Source organism: Sceloporus undulatus, chromosome 3 (genome assembly GCF_019175285.1).
Source record: "Sceloporus undulatus isolate JIND9_A2432 ecotype Alabama chromosome 3, SceUnd_v1.1, whole genome shotgun sequence".
Taxonomy (NCBI): Eukaryota; Metazoa; Chordata; class Lepidosauria; order Squamata; family Phrynosomatidae; genus Sceloporus; species Sceloporus undulatus.
The window spans coordinates 65,250,826-65,266,900 of NC_056524.1; the positions used below are offsets into that span (position 1 = coordinate 65,250,826).

Consider the following 16,075-nt stretch of genomic DNA (forward strand, 5'->3'; position numbering starts at 1 on the left):
TCTTTCTCTTGCGGTCTCTTGTGTTCGGTGTTTCTTGCCAGTAACACAAGCCACATCTTGTAGCACCTTTGAGACTTAGTGAAAGAAAGAAAGGGGCAGCATGAGCTTTCCTAGACTTGAGTCTACTTCCTCAGGTGCATTTAAGTCCACTGTGAACAAGGCACTCAATCAGAACAAGGCACAATGCCCTGTGGTCAGTGCAATTCAGTGCCCTGCAAAGAGGGCACACTTGTTGAAGGGCCCTCCCCCCCAATCCTTCCGAGCACAGAAGAAGGCGCCCTCCCTCCCTTCTGCCTCTCTCTCTCTCTCTCTCTCTCTGGCAGGAGGGAAGGGAGAGGCTTGGCTGAGCTGGACCAGTTTCCAGTCGGGATCCCTCCCCTTTCCTTAGCCTTTTTCTCCCCTCCCCTCTTCTCCTCCTTTCCCTTTGGCTCAGCCGCCTAGTCGGCTCCAGAGTTGGGCAGAGAGAGCCTCTTTGGGCTGGGGGTCTGGCACTGCCATGTGACTGGACTAGTGGGCAGAGAGGATGGGGAGGGCAAGGCAGGCTGGCCAGCAGCAGCACCACCATCATCATCATCATCATCATCAGCAGCAGCAGCAGCAGGAGCATCCTCTCCCCCGGCGCCAGGTGGCCCTGGGGCTGCTCCTGCTCCTGCTCCGCCCGCAAGGGACCCTGGCCCTGGCTGACTTCGCAGGTGAGTCCGAGGGGAAGCCCTCTGGGCAGCTGTCAGGGCGAGGGAGGCTCCTGCTGCTTCTGCACCTGGGCAAAACTGGGACACCTTCCCTGTTCTCTCCTGGCCCAGGAAGAGGAGGAAAGGCCACCCACTCCTCTTTGCTCCAATAATAATAATAATAATAATAATAATAATAATAATAATAATAATAATAATAATAATAATAATAATAATTATTATTATTATTATTATTATTATTATTATTATTATTATTAATACAGCTGGCTCTCCTTATCCACAGATCCAAGCATCCACAGTTTGAAAAGAGTTACAAACTTGCCTGACTTCAAAACTTGACATAAAAAATACATTATATCTGTATTAAGCTTCATTTCATGGTTTAGAAGCCTGGTGTGATTTTCAGTATTTTTATAGTTTAGGATCATATGCTCTCTAGTTCTCAAACCTGTTCCAGGATGTTGCAGTATACCAAGCATTCTCTAAGATCACAACATGCTCATCCTACCAACACCAATAGCATTTCCAATTGAGGTTTACAATCTGTAAGCCAATTGCCCCCAACAAGCTGGGGACTCATGTTGTTGTTGTTGTTGTTGTTGTTAGCTGCCCTCATGACTCATGGCCACCCTGTGGAGGAAACTAGCACAACCAGAGGCTTACACAATAACTAGGCAAAAAGACCAAAAGAATAGGTGCACTATAATTGCTATAGACTAACGAGAGAGTACAAAACAATCTTAACCAATTCTAAATATAACTGAACCATTTTAAATAAATATGAAATGGTAATAAATAGATATTAGAGAATAAAAAATGTTAATAAAGAGTTCTACCAAAAACTCCCTGCAAGGATATGATAGTATAAGGTGCTAAGATGACAAATTCTTCTGTTCACACCTGTAACCAGTGAATAAGATATCTCCAAGAATCCCTATCCTCTGCTGTCCTGCCCAGATCCTGTAAGCCCTTACCCACAATGCCCCTGTTTGAGTCTATCCATCTGGTTTGTGGTCTTCTTTTCTTTCTTCTACATTCTACCTTTCCTAGCATTATTGTTTTTTCTAGTGATCCATGCTTTCTCAATATGTGGCCAAAGTATGAGAGTCTCAGCTTGATCATCTTTGCTTCCGAGGAGAGCCCTGGTCAGATCTGTTCAAGGACCCATTTGTTTCATGGTATGCTAAGTCCTCTTCTCCAGCCGCACATTTCAATTGAGTTGATTTTCTTTCGGTCTGCTTCCTTCACTGTCCAGCTCTTGCATCTTTACATGGTAATTGGGAATGGATTGCCCTGAACGATTCTGACTTTACTGTTCAGTTGTATGTCTTTGCTCTTCAGTATCTTTTTCATAGCTGCCCTTCCCATTCTTAGTATTCATTTTACCAACCTACAAAGGGATGGAAGGTATATATTTAAATAGCAAGGCTTAATTTCACCATTTTATATAAGGGGCACCCTTGTACTTCACCACTGTATTTAACTGGACTTCAGCATCTTATTATAATTATTATCATTGGCCTTCCTTATCCACAGATTCAAGCATCTACATCTTGAAAATTTTATATATATATATATATATATATATATATATATATAATTCCGATAGCAAAGCTTGATTTCACCATTTTACATAAGGGACAGCCTTTTACTCCACCTTTGTATTTTACTGGACTTGAGCATTTTTGCTTTGATTTAGATTTCCTGCATGGCAGGGGGTTGGACTGGATGGCCCTTGCGGTCTCTTCCAACTCTACTATTCTATGATTCTATGATTCTATCTAATAATAATAATAATAATAATAATAATAAAAATACAGTTGTCCTTCCTTATCCACAGATTCTTTAGCAACAGATTCAAGCATCTACGGGTTGGAACACACACACACACACACACACACACACACGTACGTATATATATATATATATAGTGGGCCCTTGGTATCTGCTGAAGTTTGATTCCAGGACATCCCATGGATAACAAAATCTGTGGATTCTCAAATCCCATTAAATACAGTGGCATAGCAAAAGTGTGTCCCTTATATAAAATGGCAAAATCAAGGTTTGCTATTTGGAATTTATATATTTTAAAAATATTTCAAGTCATGAATGCTTGAATCTGTGGATAAAAAAATCTGTGGCTACAGAGGGCTGACTCTGTGTGTGTGTGTGTGTGTGTGTGTGTGTGTGTATTCCAATATCAAAGCTTGATTTCACCATTGTATATAAGGGACACCATTTTATGAGACTTGAGAGCACCCACAGATTTTGGTATCCACAGCAGGTGCTGGAACCAAACCAAGGGCCCACTGTATTATTAATATTATATAATTATTTGTTGTTGTTGTTGTTAACTCACATTTCTGGGCACTTAACTTACTGATTATTATTATTAATTATACTGATTATTATTATTATTAATGATAACAACTCTAATGTACATTAGTATGGGACGGGTATATTTTGTGAAGGAAAGCCTGTATCGCACTCTGTTGATCTGTTCATCCCATGATTAGATACAGGTTGAATCTCCCTTATCTAAAATGCTTGGGAGCAGAAGATTTTGGAATTTGTTTTTTATTAATACATGTATTTAAATTGTTGTTGTGTTCTAGCCCAGAATTAAGTTACTACAAGTGGGTGCAAGTATGTGGCTAGACTAGAATATACCATCAATGAAAGTGGATGTGGCATGTAATAGTTATTATGCATTCCGAAGTGAGATGGCATAGCATTGAGAACATGTGGTCTTCCAAATACTGATGGACTCTAGTGTGGCTTTCTTCGCCATTGGCCATGCTGATTGACACTCGTAGGAGCTGTATTCCAACAACATAAAAACATAAAAGCTAAGCTTGATCGAACTAAAAGTCTCTCTAAAGCAGCATTATTTTCACCCAGAGGGAAATCAGTTGTCTATGGATAGCCCAGAAGCAGGGCATAGAATATCAGTATTCAAAAGGATCTTGTAGCATCTTTGAACTGTGTAGAAGTTGTAGCATAACCTTTCATAGACTTGGTCTATGTCTCCAGGTCCTCCAGCGCAATTCTGCTGGAGATTGACCATAGACTTGTGCTACAGAACCTAGAAATTCCTAGAGAAAAATTTCTCTAGGTATTTGTACATCCTCCAGAATGATTTTATGACCAGCTTTTGGCAGATGTTGACCATAGAGTTGCACTGCAGGACCTGGAGATTCTTAGAGTGGTGTTCTCTTAGGTAAAAAGAACAGGGTTTTTTTTATTTGCGTTTTGTCCACATTCATGAGGGGTCCTTCAACCCTAAGCCCAGCAAATGTGGAGGGACCACTGTAATGTTTTCTCGTCATTCTTAATATACTGCTCATTATAATTAATAAAGATGCGGCAGCTAAAAAGGCCAATGCAATTTTAGGCTGCATCAATAAAAGTATAGTGTCTAGATCAAGAGAAGTAATAGTGCCACTCTATTCTGCTCTGGTCAGGCCCCACCTGGAATATTGTGTCCAGTTCTGGGCACCACAATTCAAAAAGGATATTGAGAAACTGGAGCGTGTCCAGAGGAGGGCGACTAAAATGGTGAAAGGTCTGGAAACTATGTCCTATGAGGAATGACTCAGGGAGCTGGGGATGTTTAGCCTGGAGAAGAGAAGGTTAAGAGGTGATATGATAGCCCTGTTTAAATATTTGAAAGGATGTCATATTGAGGAGGGAGCAAGCTTGTTTTCTGCTGCTCCAGAGAACAGGACCCGGAGCAATGGATGCAAGCTCCAGGAAAGGAGATTCCACCTCAACATTAGGAAGAGCCTCCTGACAGTCAGGGCTGTTCGACAGTGGAACACACTCCCTCGGAGTGTAGTGGAGTCTCCTTACTTGGAGGTCTTTAAGCAGAGGCTAGATTGCCATCTGCTGGGGATGCTTTGATTTGGATTTCCTGCATGGCAGGGGGTTGGACTGGATGGTCGTGCAGTCTCTTCCAACTCTATGATTCTATGGCGGGTTACACACCGCCAAAAAATACGTATTCCATAGTATTAGGGTTAGGAAGGGGCGGCGCTTCCACACACCCCTAACCCTAGTACGTATGGAATACGTACAATATGGCAGCGCCCCTTCCACATGGGGGCCGCCATATTGACATAACGGACACTCTGCGTCCGCACGTGGCGCACCAGAAGTGACGCCGCGAGTGCGCCCTTTGGCATTTGCAGCACCTCTTCCGGGGCCCGAGAAGAAGCGCGATTTCCGTGCTCCTTCTCTGCAGCGTCCGGGAGTCGTGCCGTTTAAAGGCACGCTGTAAGCGACAGCGGAGCCAGACCGCAGCTTTTCGGCAGTCTATAACCCGCCTATGAATACACTGCTGACAGAGGATTATGTGGGGGATTGTGGGTCATTTCCCCACCAAACTGATCCCACACAACTTGAAAATACCTCCTTCCTTGGCCATATCCTTGCCAATCTAAAAACTTCTATCCAGTGCTGTATTAGTTGTTGGAAAGTTTTATTAATGTCAAGGATTTATATCCCACCTTTCTCCAACAATGGGATTCAAGTTGGGTTGTTTAATTAATATGCCAATAGGCTAACAAGAGGAATAGAAATGTTACTGGAAAATCTGGTTCACAAATGAAATGTTTTTTAGTAGCACAGGTCATATTGGTTCCTTCCCTGGTCAATTTGGGAAACACTCTATAATGATATAATGAAATATGATAGAAAATAACAAAATAACTTTAAAGACTGACAACTTTTCATTGGCATAAGTGTTCATAAAATGCAGCCCATTTCTTTAGATGTTCTAAAAGCACTGTGTTGCTTTTTATTTTCCCCAGAAGTGGTTATGGTTGTTTTCTTAATCATTTGCTTAATTGTGGTTTTGAAATCACCCAGAAGCTTGATGGCTTGCCCATTAGCATTTAATGATATGTTTGGTATTCCCCAGCAAGATGCAAGCTTACATTTGCCTGTTGGCATTAAACTTTTGCAATCTAAACTAGCAATGAAACTTCAAGTACACCTGACAGAAATTAATGCAGGGTAAACTGTTAAAAAACATAATACATATTAATATGGTTACTATGAATACCCCATCACTTTATAAAAATGCTTAGGAGCTGTGCATGACTTAAACTTGTTGTAAAAATACATGATATCTGTATTAAGCTTCATTTCATGATTTAGCAGACTGGTGTGATTTTAAGTATTTTTAAAGTTCAGGATCATATGCTGTCTTGTTGTAAAACCTGTTACAGGATGTTGCCGTATACCAAGAGTTCCCTAAGATCACAACATGCTTATCCTACCAACATTATGCCAACATTCCAGGCAAATGTGCAGTGATCTGACATAACAGCTTCTTTCATTCTATTAAATTAACCTAGCCCTGTGATGAAAGCTTTTCAGTACACCCATGTGTAGCTTAAATACTAATACTAGTTTGATGCATTATGCAGTTGAGACATGGAACCCATTTCTTAAAATCTGACTCTGACTTCCTAAGTAAGACAACAGCATTTCTGCCTGGTTTTCAAGCCAATTAGGGAGCATCTGAATCAGCATCCTGAGAGTTTGGATTATTTGGTTTTGCTTGTTCAGACATTTTTTAACCTAGGGTCTTTTTCCTAATGCCTTTCCTTTAAGGGCCATGTGTATTGTGTAATACAGTCTTTGGTATCATCCTATAAAACAGAATAGTGTGTGGCAATGTGTCACAAAGCACTTCTCTATCTACTAGATGATAGGTCTTGATAATTTTCATTCATGTGTGTGTATGGATATTTTGTGGTTGTACCATCACCAGTGCAGTTCCTATGTGAGTTTGATAGTAAGCACACACCTTCTTCTTGACTATGATGGCCTCTCTGCACCACAGCAAATACATGGGAGGTTTTGGGCAGTGCAGCTGTTCTAACACAATGGAAACATGTTGTGAACTGTGCCACATTCAGAGGAAAATTAGAGGAAGAAAGCCTCTGTGGCACAGTGGAGGTCAAGAGAGTAGTAGCTGGTGTTAGCATGTGAGAGGGTTAGTGAATCTACTCTGGCTCTTAATCCATACTTTATGTGAGCTTTCCAAGATGCTGAACCTATTTGGAGGGGGTTAGGATTCAGCACCTTGGATAGTTCAGCCTCAACCCTATAGCAAATTGATTGCCCCACAGACATGGGAGCCATCAGCTGCTACTGGGCCAGGGATGAGAATTACATAGTCCTTCAGATGATATTGGACTGCAACTCTCCAGACTGCATAGCTGTCTACTGAGGAATGTTGGAAGCTGCAGTTTGACAACATCTGGAAGGCTGCATGAATCTTACCCCTGCTCTGTATGCATGGAAGTACTCTTTAGTAGCCCCAAATGAATTAAAACTTCAGAATATGATCTCCTTCAGAGGCATTCCTTAAGTACAGCCAGTTTCAGCTTTAGAATCCAATACCTGTGTTGCAAAGTAATAAATCCAACACCACAGTGTACAACAGTACAGTGTCATAGTTATCTCCTACCTGATTCAGTCTAGGATTCCTCCTCCCCTTTATACAAGAGGCGGCTGTACTTTGGGTATTTTGAAGCCATGATTTTTTCCATTTTGGGGAAAAACTGAAATATTATATGTGAAATAAAAACCCTAAACTTATTTTTTGGCTTTAATATCATAAAATGCTCCAGACATAACTCAACACATAATTAAAATTTTTGCATCTATATAAAATGTCAAAATATAAAAGCTTTAATTTTGTAGAAATTATAAATATTCTATTTGAAAGAGAAAGCTGCAAACTGCTGCATCCTGTGCTATCTAAGCACACATATATCTTAGTTTTTGCCATCTGAGAATTAGGAGAACAATAAAAAGAGAAGTCACACATTTTGGAATAAACTAAATAAAGTCTATTATTTGGACTGAAACAGTTTCACGCAATGACAATCTTATAAACTTTACATCGATATTGAAACAGATATTGAATTCTTCAATGGCATGGTATAATTACAAGCAATGAAGGCCATCTTGCATGTGTCTCTTCTGAAGATGGTAACACACATTAGGTAAAGAAATACACCTTGAATTTGAATGTAGTATATATCTGTAACAAGAGTTGAAATCATGTGGCCCTCCAGATGTTGTTGTATTACAACTCCCAGCAGCCCTTGCCTGCATACACAGTGGTGAGAAATGCTTGGAGCTGCACTTCAGCAAGATCTGGAAGGACCCACTATTCCCATTATTGCTGTGTACCTTTCACAATAATAGTGGAATTTTCTAATTCTGGACATTGCAAATCATACATATACCTCTTCATTTTAATGGTGTTCCTGGCACAGAGTTAGTAAAGTTTTGTCGCAAAATGTATTTCATTAATTGCAAAAGTAAAAATTAAGCTTAATCAGATATATATTTTTTTAGAATTGAAAAACTAAAAAATTCTCAATAGAGTGGAAATCCTGAGAAACCAAAAAAAATAATAAATAAATTGCTGTTCTTTTCCACCAGGCCTTCACATGACTATGTATAACAATCTAGCCTGCATTTCTCTATTCAGTCTGACATAATTGCAAAATGGAGATTATTGGCTGCAGCTTGATGTATAATAACCCTGGTTCTGTGCTGGCAAACACTACAGGAGTCAGTTTTTGGCAATGTAGATGGGGTACCAGAGTAAGTATTCAGAAACAGATGCCAAGTTTCTCTGTTTTCGTTGTTTTAAATAAGTTTTGAAGTGCTTATGCTATACTTCTAAGTACACTTGCAGAGAAGCAATTCCTATTGAAATTAGTTTAATTTAACCTTTCCACGAGACAAACCTGTGGTCCCAGTATGTTGAACAACAACAGCATTAGAACCAGCCCTCTCATAATGTTGTCCAGATATATGAGCTGTAAACTCAGTGTTATCATAAGGGGCCAAGAAATGACATAGATACATTGCACTGACACTCCTGCAACATCTCTAGCAATTCCAGAACCAAATACAAGATACAATGCCACTTACTATAACTTCTATATATTTGTTGCTGTTGTTGTTGTGTGCCTTCAAGTCATTTCTGACTTATGATGACCCTAAGGCAAATATCATGGGGTTTTCTTGGCACGGTTTGGTCAGAGGAGGCTTGCCATTGCCTTCCCTTGAGACTGGTCTCCAGTGTTATAATCCAACACTCAAACCATTGTGTCTGTCTGTGTACAGCTAGCATCAAGCAGTAATAGTGGGAGTACCACTTCCATATTTCCCTACCCTGTACACACACAGTGCAGTAGCTAATTCCATAGAGCAGACAACAGGACTGGACCCAACAATAGCAAGGCATAAGTGTAGAATTCAGAACCTCCTGGTAGAAGAATTTGAACCCTGTTGGGCTGCCAGTGAATCCATACACACATAAACTTACTAATGCTGCAGCAAAGTCTATACAGTGAGCTGTAAATAGCCACTAAGGGGAGCCAAGAAGTTAGATTGGATCCAAAAGAATAAGCCTGATTGACACCTAGACAAAGTCTCATTCTGAGCATGAACAGCTATTATAGCTCTTCCTGTTGAAGGCAACCAATGACCAGCATGAATAAATAATAATAATAAATTTATTATTTTTATACCGCCCTTCCATAGATCAGGGCGGTTCACAGCAAATATCAATAAAACAATTAAGAATACATAAAAACACCCCTCTCTCACTGACCCCTCCCCCCTGGTAAAAAGCCACCACAGCGGCAAGACAGTCCTCCGCAGTTCTGGGGAGCTTCTTCCCAGGTGAGATGGGGGGGGGCAGCGTCAGAAGTAGTCCTCCACCAGCTCTCAGGCAGTCCCTGTGGTGCTGGGTCTGCCGGTGGCTCCCTCTGAGGCCGAGATGACAGTTGAGGAGGGAGGGGCCTCTTCCTTCAGGCAGTCCTCGATGTTGCTGGGTCTGCCTGATGGCTCCCTCTGAGGCCGAGATGACAGTTGAAGAGAGAGGGGCCTCTTCCTTCAGGCAGTCCTCGATGTTGCTGGGTCTGCCTGATGGCTCCCTCATCAGAATGGGCTGCAGTGGTCCCATAATTAAGATCAAGTTATTGCTATTTTTATTAATTTAATCGAATTGTTATGGCAGTGGAGGTGTAAGTAAAATATACATGTGGCACATCTGGGGCTCTTCCGTGACTTCAGTAGCAGTTTTTAACTTGCATCCTCTGTTTTGCAGGGGTAATGATTCTATATTTTATCCTAATTAGTAGTAGGATTGTCAACTGACCAAGCATAGGATTCTGACTGAAGTTACAAGTGATTTGCTACATGGGTATAGCTACAATTACATCATGCTAACCCCAGCATGGTGCTCACCCCATGCAAAATGCTTAGAAGTGACCCTACCTCCCTGCTCCAGAAAGTGTAAATTGGATATAGGACTGTCTGGCTGTCATCATAGGCTACTTATTTTATATCCTATTGCAATCTTGCATACATCAGTGGACTTATACTGGACTAAGCATTTTGAGAACTGTGGAATAAGCCATTTTGAAATTATGCAGATCCTTGAAACAACAGTTGTTCAGACTGTCAGGGTAGGGTGGGGTGGGGTAGGGATAGCAAATAATATCAATTTTTCTTCCAGTATTATATGGTAATTTATAAATGGAGTTGGTATGTCATAGATTCATAAGAGCTGGAAGATATCTTGGAGGTCTTCTAATCCATGCTAGAGGATGCACAGTGCAAAATATTCTGTGACAGATGGCTTTCACTTGTAAATCTGAATACCATTTATAGATAAAATGAAATTATTTGCAATAATAAAAATGTATAGGCATTTTTGAAGAATATATGGAATGCAGAATCATATGAAAAAGTAATAAAATCTGTGAAAAGTCTGCATCCACCATCAGGTTCTGGCATGAGAAATTTGCTGAAAGGACCATTTTGTAAATGGAAAGTCTCCAGATCCAAACATTTGCCACTAGGAACTGGTAAAAGTGCCAGACCTTATCACAAGCTCCACCTGTGCTTTTCTCATGTAAGGCAGCATCAGTTTACAGTAACTTGGTGCAGATTACTTTGCTTGAAAAACAGTGCCAAAATTGGTGGAGCTCAGCAAGAAATAACCTTTATAATAGACACTCGATGGCCCTCAACAAGCACAGCATGCTTAAAATGCAAAATGGTGGGTGGCAGGAATAAAGGCCATCCTTTGTCTTTTGACTCTTCTGCTTGTCTAAAACTGATACTGTACTCCTGTTAAATAATTACAAGCAAAATTACTGATTTATACTTACTGCCTCAAGAGTTCTCTTCCTTGTTCAGTAGCTGAGGGATTGATTTTCATAAGGTTGGTTGAATTTTGTGAAAGCAAACACTTATAAAGAGACAGGTCACTCCTTCAGTCTAATACAAACAAATTTGTTTGCAAGAAAGACATAAGTGAGTTACATCATGCTAGAATAACTTTCTCTCTCTCCCTCTTTTCTTCTGCTTCGTTCCTTCCTCTTTATACATGGGTTTTCTAGTAAAGTAAGAGTGCAGAACTTGATACAACAGCAAAGGTTGCTACAATTAACTTTTGCTTAGGAAAAGAAGTAAAGAAATGGAATGAAATGTTGGAATATGAAACACCCAAAGAGCCAAGAAGTTATGGAACTGTTTTATGTAATAGGATCCAATAATGAGAGATTAATGGTGGACATGGAGTTGGAAAGGAACTTACTTAAGCCCTTTCACTCTGCATAGATCTTTAGCTTTCATATTAAGATTATCAGGTGGCATACTTTCCTGGGTCATTGATTTTTCTGCTCTGTGTGGTTTTAGCATCATTTATCTCCACAGACTCAGTGCTGAACTCTCTCATCTAATCTGCCCAGTGCACAACATCACCACCATTCTGAGGCTTTTCTGTAATAATTTCTCTGCCTACTGTGGCAGCTTTATGAAACACATTTTAGGCTGCAAACCTGTACATACACAGCTGGATGTAAGTCTGACTAACTTTGCAGGATTTAGTTATGGGTATAGGATTATGCTGTTACTCAAATTCTTTTCTTTTGTTGTGTGCTAAATTTGGCCTTTAACCTGGAACTGAAAATTGTTCATGTATTAAAAAGAGAACATCCTGTTTCTTGGTGACCTAGGAGGAGATGCAGTTCATATTGGTGAGCAAGACATACAATACAAGACACTTTGATATAGTTTGTGGTTAGAATACCAGTTCCAGAATAGCTACTCCATTCAATTGAACTATTTGAATATTTTTGCTGTAGTTCCTGCCATTTCAAAGAATATCAGGCCCTTTCTCTTTCTCAGATCCTCAACATGCTTATTTTAACAGGAGAAGGTTGGGTGACATCAGTATTATTCACTAAGAAGCAATTGTATACCTAACTCTAAAGTGTTAGTTAGAAGTAAGCCCCAAGTACCCCAAGTAATGAAAAGAAAAAAAAAAAGCCCAGAGACCTTTGCTGAGTTGTAATTCTACAGATTTGGAAATATGCACCATTGAAATCTGTTGGCTTTACTTCCAAGGAAGTGTGGCTAGGATATTGCTTTGTTGTTGTGTGTTTTCAAGTCATTTCTGACTTATGGCAACCCTAAGGCAAACTTATCATGCAGTTTACTTTGCAGATTTGTTTAGGGGTTGCCCTTGATTTCCGCTGAGAGAGTGTGACTTATCTAAGATCACCCGGTGGGTTTCCATGGCTGAGCAAGGATTTGAACCCTAGTCTCCCAGTGTCCTAGTCTAACTATCTGTTAGGACTGACTCTGAAAGCTTTAAGGAGTATTTTAGAAACAAATACCAGCCTGACAAAATCAACATAAACAAAAATAGTGGTTCCCAAACTCAGATGAAGTTCGATAACAAGTCCCACAATCCCTGATCATTGCTCATGCTAGCTGGGCCTTCTGGGACTTGAAGTCTAAAATTCCCCTCGGAACTCAAAGTTGAAAATCTCTAACCTAGCAATGCTAGGATGCCCCTTTGAAAATGACAGGAGTTCTTTGCCATTACAACAGTTGGCTTATAGAATGTGCTAGGCTTTAATGTTGAGTTGAAACTAATATATATGAACTAAAATATTTTTCATGCTGATTTTTACACAATAGGAAAAAATAATCTTATCATGTATTATTTATAACATACTATAGTTCATCTTTATTCCTTAATAGCATACTATTAGAACCAGACTCAGGGTGCATTTACACTGTAGAAATAATGCAGTCAGATACTTTAAGTGCTGTAGCTCCATTTTATGGAATCCTGGGATTTGTAGTTTTACAAGGTCTTTAGCTTTCTCTGCTAAAGAGTACTGGTTCCTCTTTAGGATTCCCAGGATTCCGTAGGATGGAGCCACAGCTGCTACAGTGGTGTCAAACTACATTATTTCTGTATTGTACATCTTCAGTCAAACTGAGGGTAGACATTGAAATGAAGTTAGTTTAGTCAAGACATCAAGTAATACTGATTTAACTGAATTTACTCATAAACATGACCAGGTTTGAATCCAACCCTGCACTCCCAACCTAAGCAAAGAGAGTTGGTTCAGATTCAGTAGTGGTGTGATTCAGTGTTATTTTAGGTCAGTAAAATTATATCACTTATGTGTGCACTTGACTTTGGAAGTGAGAGTTTTTGGAGGTAGCATTAACACTTTACTCACAAAGCCTGTTATATCTGACAAACAAAAATATGGTGCTTAAAACCAATTATACACTGTAGGCTACAATCCCATGCTTCTCCAGCTTTTAAAATGTTTTTTTTTTAACACAGGAGTTTCTATACTTGAAGAAAGAAGCCACTCAGCCAGTAAATGTGAACAACTGCTTGTCTCTTCATTAGTAAAAGCTGCTGTAGCAAGAGGCCTTGCACAAAGCTTTAATGTGTATGTATGCATGTGTGCACACTCACATGCATGCTTTATTGGATCATGGCCACATGTGGATCATTCTTTTCTAGACCAAGGCCCTTGATTCGGAACTGAGCAATAAAACTTTTTTTAAAAAACTGGATGCTACTCAGCCCAGGAACAGATATTTGAGACGTGAGCATTCTACTGATTGCCGTTGAAAGCTAGACTTTCAAAGTGAGCGTCTATCTCTTCATCACAAGGGGTTAAGAGAATGCCAACTACTGGCAAAATGCCTGTATCTGAAAAGAAGACTATTGTGTGTGAGTTTTTCCCCCTACGTGGCAATGCTGCCCCTCCGGTTGCCACTGTGAGAATGTGCATTGCCAACCCACGCTGCAAGAATTTGAGTAATGTTTACAATCCACAGTGAAAACAGAAAGAGAGAGAGAGAGGAGATAAGAATTAGCTTTTGTGCCTGTACTTGGCTCACTAGCTATGGTTGTGGGATAGAAAGAATAGGGAACATAAGAAAGGCTACCTGATGGAAAGCCAGGGAAGGGAAGCTAATCAGATAATTGTACTTTTCTTAAAATAATAAGGCTTGAAATGTTGATGTGGACCTTTTGAGCTCCTTTTTTCTATTAAAGCAGAAGTAAGCAAGCTGGTTCCTTCCTACTTTTATGGGCTGCAACTCCCAGAATCCCTAGCCATTGGTCATGTTGGCTGGGGCTGATCAGACCTGTATTCACAAACATTTGTGGGACACCAATTTGCCTACCTTTGTATTAAAACTCAAGGCTTGGAAACTTCTGGCCCTCCAGATGTTCTTGGATCCCAACTCCCATAAGACTTAGCCAGCAAGGGCAATGGTCAGGGATATGGGAACTGTAGTCTAAGAACATCTGGAAGCCCAAAGATTCTCCATCCTACTCTAGTGAATAAAGAACAGTGGCAGATAATTTGCAAGAAAGAAAATGTTTTTAGTTTATCAGCTACTCTTTTTATTTCTTTTTGTTAATTGCACCCAGCAACAGAAAGCTTATAATTGAAACAGAATCTGTATTTAGTTGTTTTTTTTTAAATCCAGAAATGTGAAACAGTGAGAAATGCATTACAGTTTTGCATCCAGCCAAGTGTTAGGTTGGGATAACAGACCCTTCCAGGCATTATTCTTCCCAATAGATGCACCCAATATATGCAGAAATCAGCAAGGGAACTGAGGAAAGGAACCCCACCCTGAAATGGTAGGGGAGGAGAGTCACCATTCCCTGTTCAGACCAATGACTGGTAGTAGGAAAAGGAAAGTCTTTTGGAATAGAAGCAGTAAAATTATCAGTCATGAGGAAGTTGGCATAATATAGCTGAATATCAGCTACAATGCCAGGAAATATATGTTCTAGCCAGAGTAGACATGAAATCATTGTAACTACAAAACAGCGGAGTGAATTGGTGTGTGTGTTATAGTTCTACCTGGAATTGTGTTCCTTCCTCCAATTTTCATGCCTCTCTCCTCTGCATCTAATCCGTTCGTATGATGTTTTTGGCATGCAAATTAAATAGACAGGGTGATAGACTACAGCCTTGCTTGACCCCATTTCCAATTGGAAACCATTCTATTTCTCCATATTCTGTCCTGACACTGACAGTAGCCTCTTGTCCTGAATACAGATTAGGCATCAGGACTATCAAATTTTGTGATACACCTATTTCTTTAAGAACAATCCATAGTTTCTCCTGATCTATAAAATAAAATGTTTTGCTCTAGTCTATAAAGCACAGACTGGTCTTTTCCAATTCCTTAGTATGTTCCATTATCCAGCATATGTTTGCAATATGATCTCTAGAGCATCTTCCTTTTCTGAACCCTGCTTGGACATCTGGCAGTTCTTGCTCCATACATGGTAAGAGTCTTTGTTGTAGAATTTTAGGTGTCACCTTGCTTGCATGAAGGGGAAAAAAGTAATACACTACTTTCCATTGTCATGGATAACTGCATTTCCCCACAAAATATAAGATGACAAATATCTCATTCAGCTGCCCTACTCTGAGATAAGTGGCAGTGCAAAATATTACAACCCCCCCCCCCACACACACACAGAGGTTCAGACAATGAAGTGTCAAGTAGGACTATGTAACTCTTGTTCTGTTTTTTGGGTTGTGTGTGGAGAATTAGGAACGGAGTGTATGTGCAGTTCATCAATGTATCATTTTTCTCCTTCCTGTGTTGAACTCAGTGGGATTCTTACAGTTGGCAAAAGATAAGAATTTCACGGATCCTAGCATGGCTGTACAAAAATGAGGCTACCCAAGGGAGGTCTTCTGAATGAGCTGCCTGTCTCTTTATTTTGATCTGGCCAATAGCTGGAGAAAGGAAGAACAGCAGTTCATGTCCTACTTGTCCCATTCAGAAGTTCAGTAAGAGGCAGCCTTGCCAAACAGCAGTTGAAAGAGCTACACTGGCATAACAGATGATGCAAGGCAGCCTGAAAAGGACTACAGGGCTGAACCAATTAGAAGTGTCAAATGATGGAGCCTTTGGAAGTGTGTGTATGTGGCTAATAACTCTTGGGCAATATTCACAGCAACCTTTCCAACAGTCCCTGTAGA

At 40.2% G+C, this 16,075-nt stretch overlaps 1 protein-coding gene across 2 annotated transcripts in view; it reads left to right on the forward strand.

Moving 5' to 3' along the window:
* Positions 1 to 399: 399 nt before the first annotated feature.
* The window catches only part of EVA1C (eva-1 homolog C), a 53,000-nt gene continuing 37,324 nt past the window's right edge, over positions 400 to 16,075 (forward strand). For both annotated transcript variants that reach the window (XM_042460623.1, XM_042460624.1), the window contains exon 1: positions 400 to 692. In XM_042460623.1, coding sequence (XP_042316557.1) covers positions 524 to 692 — 169 coding nt within the window. In that variant the 5' untranslated portion in view covers positions 400 to 523. The remainder of the gene's footprint in view (positions 693 to 16,075) is intronic.